The sequence below is a fragment of the Gymnoscopelus microlampas genome, assembly GCF_963454915.1.
Source record: "Gymnoscopelus microlampas genome assembly, chromosome: 13".
NCBI lineage: Eukaryota > Metazoa > Chordata > Actinopteri > Myctophiformes > Myctophidae > Gymnoscopelus > Gymnoscopelus microlampas.
Window position 1 is genome coordinate 33,121,475 of NC_139950.1, and position 20,237 is coordinate 33,141,711.

At 41.7% G+C, this 20,237-nt stretch overlaps 1 protein-coding gene across 1 annotated transcript in view; it reads left to right on the plus strand.

The window, feature by feature from the left end:
- The first annotated feature begins 259 nt into the window (after positions 1-259).
- actn2b (actinin, alpha 2b) overlaps positions 260-20,237 on the plus strand; it is a 31,542-nt gene continuing 11,564 nt past the window's right edge. Inside the window, exons 1-12 of the mRNA XM_084077026.1 lie at positions 260-512; positions 5,811-5,925; positions 6,611-6,730; positions 7,045-7,131; positions 7,268-7,355; positions 8,114-8,192; positions 11,981-12,062; positions 13,152-13,237; positions 13,822-13,914; positions 14,195-14,425; positions 15,539-15,686; positions 16,860-17,010. Coding sequence (XP_083933152.1) covers positions 372-512; positions 5,811-5,925; positions 6,611-6,730; positions 7,045-7,131; positions 7,268-7,355; positions 8,114-8,192; positions 11,981-12,062; positions 13,152-13,237; positions 13,822-13,914; positions 14,195-14,425; positions 15,539-15,686; positions 16,860-17,010 — 1,421 coding nt within the window. The 5' untranslated portion in view covers positions 260-371. The remainder of the gene's footprint in view (positions 513-5,810; positions 5,926-6,610; positions 6,731-7,044; positions 7,132-7,267; positions 7,356-8,113; positions 8,193-11,980; positions 12,063-13,151; positions 13,238-13,821; positions 13,915-14,194; positions 14,426-15,538; positions 15,687-16,859; positions 17,011-20,237) is intronic.

Here is a 20,237-nt window from a genome sequence, read left to right on the forward strand (position 1 = left end):
AGAGTATTTCTACATTTCAGTATTGATACTTTAATACAAAATATGTACCACTGTACTGCACCAGAGCTCTTCACTGTGTCTCTGTTTACCACAGAGCCTAGAGTCAGCCGAGACGCACAGATGTAGGAGAGAGAGAGTCACGTGACTAGCCAGTACTTAATTGATACGGTCGCTAGTCGCGCTGTGGCAACCGGTCCAGACGTCTGACGGGGAGGGCAAGGGCAAGGGTGAGAGAGAGTGAAGAAAGAAAGAGAGAGAGAAGAGATCAGAAACAAGAGGACAACATTCTGTTCACTACATTTTAAGTAATTAAGCTGAACGTCCAGCACAAAGGGGATCCAGAGAGGACTTGATTGAGATTTTGGGAGACAATGATGATGGCCCAGATGGAGACAACGGTGCTTTACGATAACGGCTACGTCTACGATCAGGAGGACATCTACATGCTGCAGGAGGATGAATGGGACAGAGACCTGCTGCTGGACCCTGCCTGGGAGAAACAGCAGAGGAAAGTAAGTCCAATAAAAGCGACAGAATAGGGCGTAGTAACGTCCAAATACCTAATTACCTAGGCCAGGGGTCTTCAACAGGGGGTCCGTGACTTTACGTGAGTTACTTTAGGCCAGCGGGACCTGAGTTACTACAGGGGGGCCACCTTAATGTTTGTGTGATAGGAACTTTGTTTTTACATTAACCACTTGAACCCTAGAAGTCCTTTTCTGAGGGAAACATTAGCCGAAAATAGCAGATCTACAAGCTCACAAGTTCACCGCCTTGCAGAAGAGGTTAGGTGTTGGGGTAAAGAAAAGAGTGTATCAAGTACAAGTTTTCTAAGTATTGAGGGTTTAAGTGGTTAACTGTCTGAAAATACACCTTAACATGAATCCAACACTGATGATAGTGCTGTCAAACAAGTCTATGAAGCTATATTTATGAAATTCACTGCAACATAATTCATCTCTCTCTCAGCTTAGGGGTCCTTGGCCTGAAAAACGCTGAAGACCCCTGGCTTAGGCTATTCATTGAGCATTAGTGGTGTTTTGTGCAATTCTGGTCACAAACTTTTCTTTGTTATATTTTCTGAAAATGTGTTAATTGAAAAATGTATTCTTTATGTTGTTGAGTTCATACAGTGCTCGTCTATACAGTTGGTGGTATGTGGCGGCTTGTACGCCTGGGCCTGGGGAGATGGGAGATGCGGTGGGTACCAGCTAACAATAGCTCTATGAGCGGCTCTCCAGACTGTTGCCATTCCACTGATAGGCCTGGAATGCCAACTGTCAACAGATGCTTCTAACACATGATGACGTTCTTGGGATTAGAATGGATGCTATATCTAATTTTAACCCCAGGACCAAAAGGCATTATAGTGGGTTAATCCAGTGTCCTTGGTGTGGAATTCCTTTGTTTATAGAAACAGCACAAAATATTGTACCAGCACCAGCCAGCAGCCATCTGAATATAGGCCTGCCACTCTGTCACTTGGTTTTAGGGCTTTAGAGTGACCTATGCCATAACTTGCTGCTCTCTGGTGAACAAAACTTAGAATTGCACTTTGTCTAAACCTCATGTCTTGACAGAACCATATTGCTGGATTCACAAAGTAGCAAACCACCAATTGAAGTCCAATCCTCCCTTAGTGTTAAATGTAGGCTACTTGTGTGTAATATTATAGTATTGTATTATCTATTTCCTTTTTGGCATGCACACTTTGGTGACAAAGCCTGTGTACTGCCACGGGGCAAAGTAACTAGTAACTAAAGTTTTCAAATAATTGTAGTGGAGTAAAAGTATAATTTTTGCCTCTGAGATATAGTGGAGTAGAAGTAAAAGTACTGAAAATTGGAAATACTCCAGTAAAGTAAAAATACCTCAAAATTTACACAACTGTATATAACGAGATGCAAGGGAGAAGGAATAGGGCTGGGCTTATTTAAAGTATTTTTTAACTTTAATTGAATGTGGCTTGCCTCTAAATGTGCCACTACTTATGTGGCCAGGTCAGACAGGTGTGTTATGGTGTGGTTTATCTCTAGGCCCTAGATAAACCATACCATAACACACCTGTCTGACCCTACATTCTAGGGGATTTCCTAATGTTAAGCTTCCATTGCCGATTTATGTTAGAGAGTGATGGATAAACTAAATAGTGGTCTTCAAGAGACAAGAAGGTGGCCGCACACTGGTAGCCAAAGTGCCAATATTTTATTATAGGACAGGGTACCTTCTACCATGAAGAAGGCAGTTACCTGCTGAAATGTTGGTTTGTTTACTCTGCGTTCTATAATAAAATATTGGCACTTTGACTACCAGTGTGTGCGGCCACCTTCTTGTCTCTTGAAGACCATTAGTTTATTCTACCGTTGGCCGGCACCACTATAAGGACTTTGGTGTGCGTAGCATTCTCGGAAACTCATCAGACGTATGCACTTCTACGTAACACTGATGAACAACACAGTCAAATTCGCTCAGACAAGCAAATATTGAAAAATCAAGGACATTCTTGATAAAGGGCTTATCATTTCAGGTATCACAGCATTCTCTTGTTCCATTTGCTAGCCATCATCATATACCATAACATCAGAATGCCAGTCAAGTACTCGGAGCTCGATTATTTTCCACCCCCTGGACACCTTATACTGTAGCTAGCCTGTGACCTAGCACTGCCTCAAAGGCATCAGCCACTTCAGGGACAGGGGTGGTCCTCATGGGATGTGATTCATAAATATATTTAGCTCTGATCGTCAGAGGTGCTGGTGGTGTGGGGTTAGAGAGGTGGATGGTAGGGGTCTGTAACTCTGACAGGGTCAGATCTGAGGGGCCAGTCAGTCGGCCATGGGTTTTTTTTAATGAGGAGGAGGACAATGACTCAATGGCACATACAGCATGCCTGAGGGTTTGTCCTGCGGTGTGGAATTAAATGAAAGCCACCCACCCCCCCAAAGCCCACTAATATTATATTTGTAGGCAGTCCTTCTGTGGGGCAGCCTCTACGGGAAACCTTTACAGCACACACGCAGGCAAGGAGTATGCGTAAGAGCATAGTGCTCTTAAAGGAACTGCAGGGTAGACCCATGTGTTTCTATGAATTGGCAGTGTAATGTAATAGTCATAAAAAAAGCACAAATACAGTGAATTGATGCATTTTAATCACAGCAACTAAATGAGTGTACTATATTATGCTTAAAAGAAGGAAGTCAGACTCACACAGCTTGTACCCAATGCCAAAATATATTTTTTATTTTAAACGACACAAAGGGTCTACTCCAGGGTACTATATTATGTGACACTATTCTGTTTTACATTGTGTGACGCTGTACTGTATGTGTAAATTAGCTTTGAGCTAACTACTGTACGGTTCCTAGAAGTACATAGATCCCATTTCTAGTTGATATCACCAGCCTTGGTCAGACAAGGCTGTAGCAGATGTGTAGGAGTTAGCACTTATGCATGCCAGTGTGGATGTTTTATCTACGTTGTCTGTACATTCTTGAAATTGCTTAAGCTAGCTGAAATAGCTTAACCTAGCAAGCATGTGGAACTTGAACAAACACATTTGTTGATTCTAAGCATTCCATTAGCATTGTGAATCTTACCGATGTCAGATGTGTGGGTCTGATGCTGATCCCGATTTTGGAGAGTCCTAGCCCACCAATTGCCAATGTTTTGACCAATATTTTGTCAAAAGTGCAACGTTTTCAAATCAATTTGAAATTTATATTTTGTAAAGGTTGTAGTATATTTCAGAACATTTATCCTCCTAACCTATAAGCAAACTTTTTTTTTTTCAAGATTATATTAGGGAGAGTAGGGAGAAAAATATGTCAAAGAGAACTTACTTTTTTTTTTTTTTAAAGGTGCTAAAGTGTTAAAGCCCCTGCCCACCACACGGAGGTTGTGGGTTTGAATCCACCTTGCTGCAATCGGCTTTGTCGGGCGTCTCTGCGAACGCAATTGGCCCGTGTTCGGGGGAGGGAAGTCGGGCCGGGCGGGGAGGGTGATATTGATCATTGCATGTACTCCTACGGGCTGGCACGGCACCTGTCAGCAGGGAGCGTTGGGCGGGAGGAGTAGGACGAAAGCTCTACGTCCTCCCGGTGGGGGATCCTCACTGGCAGGTGAGCCAGTAGGATACAACAGCAGTGACAACACAGAAATGCGTGTGGGGAGGATTCAATTGGCATAACGACTAAATTGGGGAGAAAAAGGGGGTAAAAAATAATTGTCTACTAAAAAGAAAAAGAACAAAAAGAACATTAAAAAAGATGGAAATCGGTCAGGCTCTACTGATGATCACATTATAAATGTTAAGATTGATGACCAACATGTGGAGGAGTGGGGGAGAATGCTCTGCTTCTATGTGACACTTTCAAACAATCTTGATATGAAGGGAAGTTTAGACATTTTCCTCTCTGTCACTTAATCATGAGGTCTCCCAGAGCAGTCTAAATTTAACACCGTATATCAGCTGGAATGTGCTCTGGGGGTCTGCTTCCAGCTTTCATCTGTACAGTGCTGATCGCCCATGAGCTCTGCTGCTGGCTATTGAAAGACTTCTATTATAAAAATAGGAGGAGAAAAGCCTGATTTATACTTACCGGTAGTTGTGTGCCGGTGTCTATGACTCATTGTGATCTTGTAGATCTGCTATTTTTGGCGTAGTACACCATCGTATGAGTAAGTATCAATTGGGGTAAAGACAATGAAGATCTGATGATCCTGTCCAAAGTCTCCAAACTCAATCTAATGGATTTCAGCACAATATGTGAGACTGTGTTATAGCTCATTTTTGTATTAGTCATTCTTCTCCTTCCATTTTACAACACACAAAGAAGGTGTCTATTGAATTTGCAACTGGACACCAAGGGGCCAACTGACCCTCAGTTAATGGGTTAATCTAGCAGTGGTCAAAGGGACTGAGGGTTGACATGACTCATGGCGTTTTAGCGAAGACTTGTTAAGCTGTTAGCTTTAGTTTGTTTACATTCACAAGAGAAAATTATATAATGCATGTACAGTAATGTAGTATGGTTCATGGTATCTTCACAACAAGTAGTCCACCCAGAGCAGTAGCAGGTGCAAAGTGCAATAAAACACTGAAAATGTCTAACATGGTCCTCAATGTGAGACCATGTAAACTAAGGAATACCTACAGTGGTAAAGAAAGGCCAAAATTGTCCTTAAATTGAGATGACTCCATCTTAGTTAATGTTTGAATGATCTTTCAGTACAATTACAATAAGTTGTGCCTACACTGAAATCACTCACTCCATGTTTGAATGGCTGTAATTAAGTAAGTAGGTCAGATTGGCTTATTGTTGATGTTGGCCGAAACGAGGGTGTATATCCCTTTTTCAGTGGGCATACGCTAGACCCCTGGGAGATGGATTGCTTAGGTGGAGTGCAACACCTACTGTACCATCAGCTCCCAGCACCTTACCTTAAGTTACCCAAGCGGTGCTACTCATATGCTGAGTTGGTGGTAGGTGCCCAGGATCAAACCCATGCAGGTCCTTGTGGTCCAAAGGCGAGTGCTACCAACTGACCTACCCTGACACAATGAATGGCTGAATGACTCCATGTTTGAGTTTTAGATCTACAATAAACACTAAAATGTCCCACAAATGCATTTGTAGAGTTACATCTGTATACTTGGTCATACAATGTTCACTGCAAGTAACAGATTTTGAAGCAAAGGTTTAAATTTTCGCTTGAAAATCTTAGTCGAGCGACACAGTTGAATTGAAGTGTAAATGAGGCTTTAAGGCTGTTATATCCACATCGGAATGACCATCTCCCTTTCCTGACAGACCTTCACAGCCTGGTGTAACTCGCATCTGAGGAAAGCGGGGACACAGATTGAAAACATTGAGGAGGACTTCAGGAATGGACTGAAACTCATGCTGCTTCTGGAGGTTATCTCAGGTCAGATGACAAAAAAAAACGTATGCTGAGTCTGTAGTACAATGGTGTTGCTTGCTGTCACAATTCTTTGAGACACACATGCAGGTATTTTGAGGCGTGGACAAATCCGGCATTACCAACTCTTGTTTTATTGTTGTTTTGTTTTATTGGATCTTGTTTAGTCGATACACTTATTTGTTTTAGCTCTTGCTCATTTGATTTTGCTATTTTGTCTCATCTGTTTAAGAAAGTAGGTAGCTGATATATTGCACTTTTACTGTAGCGCTAGGTATACTCTTGGTTGCTTGTTTTTGCAGAAAATGCACTTAGACTTCTGGTGATTAGTAGTTTTGTTCCCTACCTATGTTGAATGCACTTATTGTAAGTCGCTTTGGATAAAAGTGTCTGCTAAATGACTGTAATGTAATGCAATGTAATGTATTGTCAGCAAGCGATACCATTGTGGGATGGCATATTCATTACGTTTAAGTGTGGTTCAGCCTTCTAAAAAACAGTTTGACATTAACTTATTTCATTAATAATTATTTATATATTTTTAACTTCTTTACATAAACTGTGTTAGCTCTCATTATTACCTTTGTTGATTGATTTTATTTTTAATTTAAAGAAATGTATTTTTCTTTATTATTGCATTATTTGATAATGAGAAAATACAATGAATCTTTTTCATGTGCCAAATTTGTAGGTGAGAGGTTACCCAAGCCAGACAGAGGGAAGATGCGTTTTCATAAGATCGCCAACGTCAATAAAGCACTGGAATTCATCACAAGCAAAGGAGTGAAACTGGTCTCCATTGGTGCTGAAGGTATCAGAATTGCTCCTGGACGTAATTAGCGTACATCAGGACATTACCGTAGTTCCCAAATGTGGAACTACATCATCATTGTGTTGGGCTTGATGTATACTCCTCTCCTTTGTGTGCTGATGTCCCAAATCCTACACCATAAATACCTGATCTACAAGCCCACAATTTGCAGCACTGCGACGATGCGTTGCTTGTAGATTGGCTATTTTCAGCTCACGACACTGGTGTGCAACAAACAAAGTATAAATCAGGCTTTACTGTGTTACTGCGCGTTTCTGTGATGTATTTTGATTTTAACAGTGTTTGTTTTTCAGAGATTGTAGATGGGAATGTAAAGATGACTCTCGGAATGATTTGGACCATCATCCTCCGCTTCGCCATTCAGGACATCAATGTGGAAGGTGACATGATGATGGGATGTGTAACATCTGGCGAGGTTGAGGCCACCAATACATTTTCTATATCAGACAATGTGTAATCTAGAGATTGAGCTCCCATAAATATAAAATAATGTCTGGCTGTCCACTCTTTCCTCAGAAACATCTGCTAAGGAAGGCCTTCTCTTGTGGTGCCAGAGAAAGACTGCCCCCTACAGGAATGTCAATGTCCAAAACTTCCATATCAGGTATGTGTTTAACTGTAAACTGCTCAGCGGAGGTGACGTAATGTTATGTGGTTGAAATTCAGGTGACACATTCCATACATTTCTTTCCCTCCTGATGCTTAATTTATATTTAGTTGCACGCTGGTGTCATGTGCAGAACTTAGTCGATCTTCAAGATGTGACGAGGTGTGAGCTTGGAGAAGCTATTTTCGGCCCACAACACCAGCACTTAACTAAGTGTAAACCAGCTTGAGTTCTAAAGAACTTGATTCCCCATAATGTGTGTTTGTCATAAGTTATTGAGTTCATTAGTAATGTTCAGATGTTGCCGGCCAACCAAGCACCGTTTTATAGATCAAATTTATAAATTTGGGGAAAATTCTTTGCACAGGTAATTAGATCACGGGGCCTCCTCCCATGGTGTTCTCTCTAAGGTCTTGATGTAGTTCAACATTTCCAAAAAATCTAATAGCACAGTGACAATGTTCAGTTGTTGGTATTGCTGACCGACAAACAGCAAACATTTTGCATAATCACATGGCGGTCAATACCCACCCCCAAGTATGACATAAGAGAAAAATCTGATTATTAATGAGCACTTTACCTTGCTGTCAGTACTTTAAGAACTATCATTGCACCTCCACCTCAAGTTGGTCATACCAACCCCAGACAAGAAAGTGCTTTGGGGAATTTTCACCCATGAGTCTTGAATATTTCTTTCCTGTATTCTGAAGTGTCACAAGTTCTGACATGCTGCTTCTCTTTACCACCTGGTGAAGCTGGAAGGATGGCCTGGCCTTCTGTGCCCTGATCCATAGACACAGACCCGACCTCATCGACATGTCTAAGCTCAACAAGGTCTCCTGTGTGTCCCACCTGTAACAGTGATGCTGTGTGTCAACCCCAGGCACTAACAGTCTAGTGGTGTCCACAAAATGTAACATGTCACTGCCTTTGGATTAACCTCATTAACCCTGGATTTCCCATTTGAGCCTGTCATTATAGGCGAACATTCTAAAAAATAGCCGTGGCCTATATACTTAACTTATACCCCATCATACGTCAGAGTCACATTGTGAAATTAGCCGATCTATAAGCACACAACGCTTCACATCGCAATGTCTTGTGAGCTTGTAGATTGGATATTTTCACCGTGCAGCGGTGCCATATCGGTCAGTTATAAAGAAAATGGAGTAAAACTGAAATGACCCTTAACCCTTCATTGGTTTGGTTCAGTTGAGATGTTTCCTTTCACTGCAGGAAAGCACTGAAGTAAATGTAACTAGAGTCATATGGCACCTTTGACTCATGCCTCTCCCCACTGACAATATAATGTCATGTGACTTTGCACGTACCCTGCTTCCCTGTCTTGAATGGGTTATCTAAGTTCGAAGAACGGACTGGCTTTCTGTGATATTAGCCAATATCATATCAGTAGATGCCCTTACTTCACAGCAGGATGTTCTTTAGTCTGATGATGGAATGTAATTTTATAGCCTAACCACATCCACCTTATTCCTGAAAGGGCGACTTCACCGAATTGTAACCTGAATCCTATCGCTCTGTTGAGAGGGCATGTGAAAATCTGACATAACTTCCCAATGTATTCTGTGTCTCGACAGCTCGCTCTCTAGGTGCTGTGAAAAACCTCAGCCCAGTAGGCTAGGAATTGGGAAGTATTATGTCAGATTTTCATGCCCTCACAATAGTAACAACAATCATACAGTAAATATAATCGCGGACTAGGCAGGCATGTAAGGTACATGTCAACTGTCTACCAACAATTGTAAAATGAAAAAAGATATTGTGAGTATACTGCACATCCCTTATGTATCCAACTATTTCACACCCTCTAGTCTAGATCATGTATTTCACATCCCCTTTTACAACTGTATTCAAAACACAGTCCCCACCCCAACACTCACTGCCCTGGCTTGGTCCTACCCTGAATAGACACCGAAACATGAGCTTGGTCCCTACAGAGCCCTGGCTTAGCGTTACCTCTGTTGTGGCCCTGGCTGCTACGTACAGTATTGTTTGCTACTTTAGTAAGGGACTCCTGGTCCTTACAGAGGACAATAATATCTATCCTGAGGCAAGACTACTGACTGAGTGTATACAGTACAAGATGTATCAGTCAGTGTAATGAGGTGTAATGCTAGATATTATTCCCTCCGGTTTGCATGTCATCAATGTGTTAATTAGTCATGAGTATTTACACAGACAAACTGAAACATGAGGTGTTGATGAGCACACGCGCCCACACACGCCCACTCTCTTCCGTTCTCGTTCTCGTCTTTCTCATTGTCACGCGCACTTGTCATGCACACACACAAACAAACACAATCAATCAGTCATATCTCAACGTTCCACTGCTACATTGACAAGTGTCCATTTTAACACTCTCAGAACACTCTCTTAAATTTATACTCCAGATTTCCCCTGCCGGGAGACAGTTGCATTGTGGACCAGTCAGCTGTTGAGTCTGGCTCCAGGTGAATGTGTCTTGTAAGCTCTGAGTGTTATGTCCCGCCGAAATGGCTCTGGGCAGGGAGGGGCCACAAACAGACAGATAGACAGACAGACACGGATACACACATGCCCTGGGGGTTTCCTTCCATATATCCATCCCACCATTAATCTATCACTTGGCCCATCCATCCCTCTATCCATCCCTTTTGCCCTGCACTGGATCTGTGAGCAGCTGGTCCTGTCATGTAGTGTGTGGACCTCATGCCCCCCCCCCCCACCACAGTGGAACAGTGGGAAAGACATAGGGACAATAGCTGCAGCATGATGCCATCCTCTCCACCCCCAAAAGCACACTATGCACTCTCACTCTGCCCCATTAGCAGGGGAAGGTTTACGCTCAGCTGTCGGCCTAATAAGCCCCAATTCATCTTTCCAAATGCTGGCTATTTCTCACGTCAGATTAAGTTGTACGAGAAAAGCAAATTGACGCGCATGCATCACCGATCCACACAGCAATGGGCTGTCCACACCAAGCACGATAAATCTAACTATAAATATGTTGTTTGAAAAATCACTCTTAACTCAAGTGGATGGCAGTTCGCACCACAACATCGATGTGGATGCTCACATAATTATTGTTATAGTTATCGTTTTAGCTCTCGTCCTTGGTGCAGATCTGTGATCCATAATGTAACCTGTTGCTGTTGTTGGATGAAAACCTTGTCATTTCCAGGAGTGAACATCTTGGGAACTTGAAACAAAGGGTTTTGCTTTCTCGCTTTGTGGCCCAATTTTAAATTAACAAGGCTTTTGTTGGAGATCCCAACCTCAGAAAATGTACATTGTTAAGGCCTTTGACGAATAATGCGGAATATGATCACTGGCGTATATCTTACATCAAACCTATTCATATTAGTGATGTGCGGGTCGGGTTTTTTCATGACCCGCCCCGCCCCGCCACGGAACCCAACCCGCCTCAACCCGCCCCGCGAACCCATATATAAATCTATGGCTCAACCCGCCCCGCGGTGGGAAAAAAAAGATAATCATCATCATAATAGCTCAGATTTATATAGCGCTCTTTTAAGTACCCAAAGTCGCTTTAAATGTCTACAGTAGCACAACATTGTCATGGGCTAAATAAACAAGCATGTTGTTCAAAATATATATATATTTTTTGTTTTTTGCGTGTGAGAGCGGCTGACCCGCTCACCCGCAGCCCGCATAATTGCCTCTGAAATCCTGACTCGACCACCCGCGCCGCGTTTTGACCCGCAGGACCCGCGGGTTACGGGTCAGCCCGCTCATCACTAATTCATATAGTTCATGCCTCATTCATACAAGTTGATGGCTTTATTCTTGGCTTTATATATATATACAAATTTTAAATATTTATGTGCACGTAATATTCACATTCTATGACATCTCTGCACAATCATCAGCCCCATTGACTTCCACATTTAAGTTAAATATTTCTAAAAAGTATAAAACACATACTTACTGGCAGCGTGCATATAAAGTTTGGTGCTGATCTGTCCAGCAGTTCAGTTCAGTTCAGCTCAACACACACACACACACACACACACACACACACACACACACACACACACACACACACACACACACACACACACACACACACACACACACACACACACACACACACACACACACACACACACACACACACAGACCCTGTCATAGACTGCTAACCTCTTGTTGAGCCACACTGAAAATGCCCCCGGTGTGTAACTGTTTGTGATGTCAGACCAGTGCTCTACCAATGACTAAGAGCGAGATAGACAGAGACACAGAGAGAGAGAGAGAGGAGGAAGAGAGGGAGAGGGAGAGAGAGAGGGGAGAGAGAGTGAGAGACAGAGGGTATTTCAATAACCCGGGCAACATAAGCGATGAGCAGGCACCCACACAGTAATCCAGTCAGTGGATACAAAAACCTGAACACACTGATCAACAAGGAAGCCAAGCACAACATTTTTTGCTTGTTAAATCTGCCAACTCTAAAAAAAAGTCTCTGTGCATGTTACCATCAGGGGCGTGTTGTCTGCCCACTATAGCATTCACCATTAAAATCTACTGTACATGAGAGGTCATCACAGAGGTATTTTAAGTCCACCATGGCTGTGCACTGATTAGCATTGTGTCTCTTTATTTAGGATGATCCTCTGGGGAACCTGAACCTGGCTTTTGACATTGCAGAGAAACACCTGGACATTCCCAAAATGCTGGACGCTGAAGGTAACGCTTTATTATATAGCATGACCTTATATGGATTCATGGTCCATATTCACGCTATAAGGATATTGAATATCTCCTACAGTCAGGGTTCAATTGGTTAAAAAAAAACATTTTTTTTCTTTACTACTACCTATATGTTGTTGCACAAGAATAGCACAAATTGGCAATCTACAAGCTCACAACGCATCGCAAGTTTGTAGATCTGTTATTTTTCTGGCTATTTATTTATAAAGGCTGGTTATTACATTTGTTTTAATTAAATTGTTAAATTGTGATATTACCCAACAGATATTATAATAATATGAATAGCTTCATACAGACAGTCTACATTTCCCAAAAGAAAATGCATGTATTTAATTCAGTCCACCAGTGGATGCAGATTGAACCCTGCACACAGTATTTGCTGAAAAGTGCCACCATATCTTGCTGGTTTGTGCATGACTATTTTGCATACATTTAGTGTTGTTCTACAATATCCCTTACACAGACATATAGCCAGCAAATTAAAACCTGACGAAAGGACTATAATGACTTATGTATCCAGTTACTATTACACATTCTCAGATGTAGAGAAGGTTAGGCCGTTCTAGATCTAGTCACGTTGTGAATCCCACAATTGTCCTTGCTTAGGCGACTGCATCGGACTGCCTTCAGATTGTGTGAATTGCTCAGCAACTCGATAACGACAACAAATCCTGCAGTGTACAAGCCATAGATTCTTTCTTTTAATCCTGTCTAAAGGCTGACCTTTTCTTCAGTTCACACTAACTGAAGGCTGCCCTGGTCAACCAGCTGGGTATACACACACATATACACACAGTATATACACAGTAACATCCTCAAGTTATCCACTTGTAACCCTGAGAGAGTGAACAAGTTACATTTTACTTTGTACAAAGAAAATATACCATGCTACATGTATATTAATTAAAAAAGGTGTAGTAATAGTTCTCCTCTTCATCCAGAAAGGCTACACTTCCTCCACTCTCCATCGTCAGTCCTTTTGATGTATTCCCTCCTCTCTCTCTTGTCCTTGCCCCTTCATCTCCCTCTCCTCTCCCTCCTCCTCCTCCCCCCTCTGCACTGTAGATATCATAAACACCCCCAAGCCTGATGAGAGAGCCATCATGACCTATGTGTCCTGCTTTTACCATGCTTTTGCTGGGGCCGAGCAGGTACACAATCTGAACCTGTAACATTACTTGTTTTGTGAAGGGAAAGCAATACTTTTATAACACACCTTTTTAAAGTTCTGTGGATGTATTATGATCATGTTTTGTATTACTTGTCTTTTTAAAAATGTTATCAATATCACCTTTAAGGATATGGTAAAAATGTAAAAGTAAATTTCAGTCAGGAAACTTGATTGCATTGGCTCACCCTGTACTGCACATTTATCATCATTCACATTGTTTGCACGCTCTAAATGTGAAACTTTAAATGTGTCCATTCATCTGCTGTGTAAATCCTACTGCTTTTCACCCACCTCAACCCCCAGCAGAGTTCCACTTGATTGTGTACATGTGGTTGAGGGGAGTGATCTGTGACAAGTGATAAAAGCAGATCCGGTCAGCCAAATTCAAACTTATGATATTACAATAAATATACTTATTACCAATACCAATACGTGAGTTGTCCTGACTGACTTTGTTTAGGATTCTATGTGCATGGTGGGTTTTGTAGAAGAGGACATGAAACATGGCAGGCTATTTTATTTGGGCTCTTGTTTTCATCTCTTTCTGTCTTGGTGATCTCTTAGGCAGAGACAGCAGCCAACAGAATCTGCAAGGTCCTGGGTGTGAACCAGGAGAATGAGAAAATGATGGAGGAGTATGAAAGACTGGCCAGTGAGGTAAACAAATACTCATAATTCCCTTCAAGATTTGAAAAGTAGGACTTGGGGTATATTGACATATTTGCTCATGGTAGCCTATCTTATGCTACTTTTTATTGGAGTGCACATTCTCCTCTCCTCTGCTTACATATCGTACTGCTGCGTATATCAATCTTCTATGTAGAAATAAAGAATTCATCACAGCTTTCCTAGACTGGTGATGACAGATCTCTCCAAAGAGAACTCTCCCAGGTTCTTCTTCTTTATCCCAACCTGGCCTATGCTTCTCCAACTATAGCTACTGGAATGGATCCGCCGCACCACCCCCTGGTTGGAGAACCGCACCCCGGAGAAGACCATGGCGGAGATGCAGAGGAAACTGGAAGACTTCAGGGACTACAGGCGCATGCACAAGCCCCCCAAGGTGCAGGAGAAGTGCCAGCTGGAGATCAGCTTCAACACCTTGCAGACAAAGCTGCGAATCAGCAACCGCCCCGCCTTCATGCCCTCTGAGGGGAAGATGGTGTCTGTAAGTCTCACTATGCTGAAAACACTCCACACAATTCATCTAATTCTACTTACCATCTTAGTTACAACACAAAGTAATACATCAAATGCATAGACAGTGTAGTGCCTCAGTAATCAAGGATCATAGGTAAACCAAGATCATCAGTCTAAACATTATAAAATCAAAGAATTAATAATATGAAACTATACAAACTATAGGATGCCAGGTCAACCAATGAACCTGGCATCGGTCTACACAACATGCTATCTAAATTACATTTTAACCTTTGCATAAGACTGCATGGTCGTCAAGGCTAGGGCAAGTGATACATATTTTTGCTTGAATATGATCAGCTACACAGTTAAATCTAGTGTTAATCTAACTCTGAAGAATGCCCACTTTTTTCTTACATTTAAAAAAAAAAAGACTTTTATTGAAATTTTACAAGTACATGATTACACGACTAACTTGAATAAACAGAAATAACAGAAAAACAGAAAACTGTTTCATTTTATTTTCTTTGGCTCATGTTTTGGTCTCTCTTTTGTTGAATTTATAGTATACATTAGCCACTTTTCCCATCTTGCTTTACTTTCAATCTGTCTTTTAAGCTTTCCATGTCTTGAATATTGTCTATGATGGTCTGCCACTGTTTATAGTCTGGTATATCAGTCTTGAGCCAGTTCTTGGTGATAGCCTTCTTTCCAGCAGCCAGGAGGATCTTGACCAAGTATGGTCTCCTTCATGTACAGTTCCTTCCATGTGTCCCAGTTAATAAAACAAGACAAGAACAGGGAATTTTGTACCCCAGTACTTCACATATAACTGAATGTAGGACATCCCAGAAAGGCTGTATTTTTAAACAACTCCAAAAAAATGTGTTCTATAGACTATCTTAATGTAATTTTAAAAATATATACTGTGTTGTTTTTATATGTGCTCCTGACTGAAAGCAACGATTCCTATCTGGAATATTAAAGTGACTGAGCGGAACTGAACTGGGAATTTGGTGTGCAGTCATCACAACTGACTCAGGGTCCATTCTTTACACTCTGAGTTACCAGATGTACACAGTTGAGTTACACAGGATATTGCTGTGTAATATTGTCTGATAATGTTACTGTATGCCTGCAGGACATAGCCAGTGCCTGGCAGGGTCTGGAGCAGGCAGAGAAGGGCTACGAGGAATGGCTTCTCACTGAGATCCGGAGGCTGGAGAGGGTTGATCACCTGGCCGAAAAGTTCCGCCAAAAAGCCACCGCCCATGAGAACTGGGCAAGCGGTCAGTCCTACTGTACATACGGCTGTCTACTGGTCTTATGTCTTTGATTTAACTTCCTGTGTATTTGTGTAGATTTGTTTCTTGCTTATCTGTCCTCAACTGTCTGTTTGTACAGACACTGATACCCGTACCACTTTCTGCTTTATCCAGAGGGAGTGACGCACACACCAGAAGTGTTTAGCCTTCTGGTATGTGTAGACGTTGGTGGATCTGAGATGATGAATTAACAAAATGTCAAACATAGTCACAAAAACATTATTCACAATATGTTAAAATCATACTGTGTAACCCTTTCAATTATACAAAAGTTATTTTTATTAGAATCTTTCACTGGTATATTTTCACAATAATCATGTGTCCGGGTAGCTCAGTCGGTAGAGCAGCCTTTGAACCACAAGGTCATGGATTCGTGTCCCGTTATTTACGGTATTTGCTGCATGTCTCTCCCCATCTTTTCCCCCCTATTTCAGGCTGTCAGCCTCTACTATAAACTATAAATAAAGGCAGAAAAAAACACCAAAAAAGAGTAAATACACAAGAATAATACACATCAATTGTGAGGTTGTAGATCAGCTATTTTTGCAGAATGTTTGTCTATTATGATGATATGTCCAGAATAGGGGATGCTAGGGTTCATGTGGTTAATATCATCATTGATTTAGAATGGTGATTAAGCTGTTGACCGGGACTATGTTGGAGGTGTTCCGATATCCAGTGTTAACGGACACCTTCTCTACCAGCTAATCAGTATAATTAATAATTATACCCTCTTTCTTTTATGTCTCCTTTCCTCCCCTATTTTTGGGGCGGTGTAAGGTTTGGACACTGACCAATCCTGCACCGTGATTGGCCAATAGTCTACAACGCAGTCTACAACCCTAACCCTTCCACAGTCAATGCAAATCTATACTTTTGCAAAGTCAGCCAATCACATTACAGCTAGTGTCATCACCACTAGCTGTAATGTGATTGGCTGACTTTGCAAATTCAGGACTGTGATTGGCTAGCGAAACACATGACACATGTGCAGCCCTATGAATAGCAGTATGGACTTAAAAAAAACATTTTATGTTTTTTTTGTAAGTGAATCACTTCCATCACTGTGATGACCACTGTGACCACACCGCCCACTTCACACTGGGTGTGATTTTTTTGTATGTGTTTGATATCCAGATAAAGAGCTGATCCTCTCCCAGAAGGAATATGAGAGTGCCACCCTGACGGAGATGCGGGCGTTGCTTCGTAAACATGAGGCCTTTGAGAGTGACCTAGCTGCCCATCAGGACAGAGTGGAGCAGATCGCTGCCATTGCACAGGAGCTAAAGTATGTACACAGTACAATTTATTTCTCATAATTCCTGTTCTGTTATTGTCTTCGCCAGGCCGGAGACTATGTTTTAACCCCTGTCTGTCTGTCCGTCTGTCCGTCTGTGTGTCTGTGAGCAGCTAATCTCCGGCACTGGACTGATTGTCATGAAACTTAAGACGCAACTCTTGAACGGGGAGAGCAGGGTGCAGTGCACGCTCGAGTGGAGAAAAATGTTAAAGTAATTTTCGGACTTTCTATTTAAGGGAAATTAAAGCTTACTCTATGGTGAAAGTTAGAAGAACTACATGAAACATTGCATTTCAATAAACATCACTTAGTAATAAGGAAGATGAGAAGAGAGAATAAATGGTGAACATATTGAATCAGATATTATACACATAGCTCTTCACGGGTTCAAATTGACGGACCCAAACCCTAATGGACCCCTGAAATTGGTTCCGAGATCCGAGTGGAGCCGACATAAAAAAAAAGAAAAAAGACGCACCCGGACGGCACCCACTATTTTATGGACCCGACAAACCTAAAATGTTCTAACACAGTTGGCGAGATGTCAGCCACAGCCTACTCCATGCTGTAGCAGCCTACAATAAGAGTCATTGACAGTGACATTAAATAGCATGTTTTCACCTCGATTGATAAGGAATCGGATCCATGATCACACATGCCACGGTGCACTTTGATTCCACGGAGGTATAGTTTAGTGGGGGGACATTCAGGCCCTTCTGTGAGTCACGGGCCGCCGTAACACCACGTTTGGTGAATGCGTAAACATTAATGGATGATGGCTGGTGTGTGATGGGATGGTTACCTACAGTATCTCCGATCTCCTGCTGAGGTCCCGGTCGCCCAAACCTACAACGTGAAGATCACCTGTGCCCTGTGCGGGCCGGGCCCCACACTCAAGTCAAAGTGATGATGAAATGATAAATCCCAAAAGTTACAGTGATCTTGTCGTACGCCCATTTTTCAGTCTGAGCAAGTTTGATAAACTAAAGGTTCATCTATGGTTCGGGCCGATCCAACCAATATGTCTGAGTCATAGTGTTCGGTGTATATGAACATATATGGGCATAGAGGGCATAGAGGTCGGATCTCTGACTATGGACAACCGGATCTCTGTATCTGTCAGTCCTTGTCCCTTTGATGCCCAGCAGCCCATATATGGAGATCGCTGATGTCATTAGTATATGCCCATATATGGGCATGCCCCCTTTTGTGCCCATATACGTTATGTTATAATATTCTATATTTATAGAATATGTACATACTTGTAAGTTTAAATATGAATTACTTTATTTAATTATTTGTTTAATTTGAAAGATTTGGTTTATTTAAATGTATACAGTACCATGTTGGTATATGACAAAAGATGAGATGGCGCTGAAGTAAGCGGAACGAAGGGGTAGGATTAAATACGTTTTATAGTTCATCCTACTCCTTTTTGAACATGTAGAATTGTTGTTGCCTGAGAGGCTGTTTTGATTGTTTTTCATTTTTTTATTATATTGCATTTATTTATTTATTTTTAACTAATTTTAACATGTTCAAAATAAAGATAAAGAAAAAATAAAGATCATTGTATCAAAGAAGGAATGAATGAATACTGGGTCAAAGTGTCATTCCAATTCTGGGTCAGGTTAGACAACACACTCCATATTTAGGCGTAGCTGCATTGGGCTGTGTCAGAGGTCCGTTTGCCGGCTGGCGGCCCACCCTCCCATTAGCCAATCTTAATATAGGATGAAGGCCATTATCTCTGGAGTCGATGTACAGGTATCAGTCCGATTTCTCAGATTCCAATCTAATTGGCTATGACTGCATTCCAAAATTTGCGGGCCTAGGTAGGCAACCCGGCCTGGCAAAGACCTGCACTTTTCCAATTTTAGCTTTGTTTGACAATGTACGGTGTTTAAGTGTTGACAAGCTAGATTTGAGATTGAATTGTGACGAAGTCCATCCATGAACCAGATTCAAACACAATGATCTAAAATATCATCCCTTATCTTTAAGATGACGATGACAATTATGATGATGGTGGTGGTGGTGGTAACAAATTGGGTTTGTGTGCCTGAGTGCAATAAAAGTTACCATTTCAATTTTAATTGTCAAAATGGTTACTGGTAAAATCATTGTATTTTGCTGTATTGATGTCCTGCAAGTAAACTGCAATGTTATCCTTTATACTTTAGCCTATTTTTTTCAGTGAGTGAAGTAAAACTAATGAGCACAGAAAAGGTTCTTTGACTTTTCCATATTCACTATTACCAATGACCAACAGGTGTCTGTAGTTACCTAATCTGTCTGTGATTGGACACAGGCTACTTGTGTTTTTCATAAAAGTGACTCAATGGCTCAGCAACAGCACTTCAGCTCCCTGGCACCATGGCTGTGTGGCTTCTATTGGGGTAGGATTGTTTTTCTTGTGCTCAACGTTTCTCTTGTATGTTTTCAACTTTTCTATTGCTGTTGGACTTTCTGACTTTGTTTTCATTTGTTACTGTAGGTGGAGCTTTGTGCTGCTGAGCTGGAATGTTTGTTGCTCGCCTCTAGGTTGGTACTTTTGAACTGACAAACATAATTCTCAGATTGGACCATATACTGCTCTTTACAACTTTTTTAAAATGTAACTTTATTTCCTCCAGGTCCCCGAAGTTGGTGGCATCATTACGATTACGTAGATCCAGTTCATTGGGATGTAATCTTCCCAGATATGTATACACCACCATATGAAGAGCCAGCTCCTATTGAAGTAAATTTCCGTAGTCTGTATCCACCATATTATGAAGAGGAGGCACCTATTGTTAATGTGCACTTCCCAAGTCTAAGGCCTCAACCGCAGCCACATGGCGAAGAACCTGATTTTGATGTACGCATACCAGAAATTCTAATGCCTGAGTCAGGCCTGAGTGAGTTGAGTGCGATAGGTGCCATTGATGTAAACGTGGGGCCTTATCCTCCACCAGAACTACACTTGAAGCCGGACATCTCGATAGAAGTGCCACCAGATCTGTTCTCATCAGAACCCGGTGACGGTGTGACTTACGTTGATGTACTTTTGGACCTTACTTCACAAAGTCTGCCACTAATACCACCTGATGGAGAGGTTGATTGGAGTCGTTATGATGTACACATACCATTAAGTTTAATGCCTTCACCGGATGAGTTTGCTGCAATGGGTGGAATTGATATAAATGTGGGGCCTCATCCTTCACCAGGTCTAC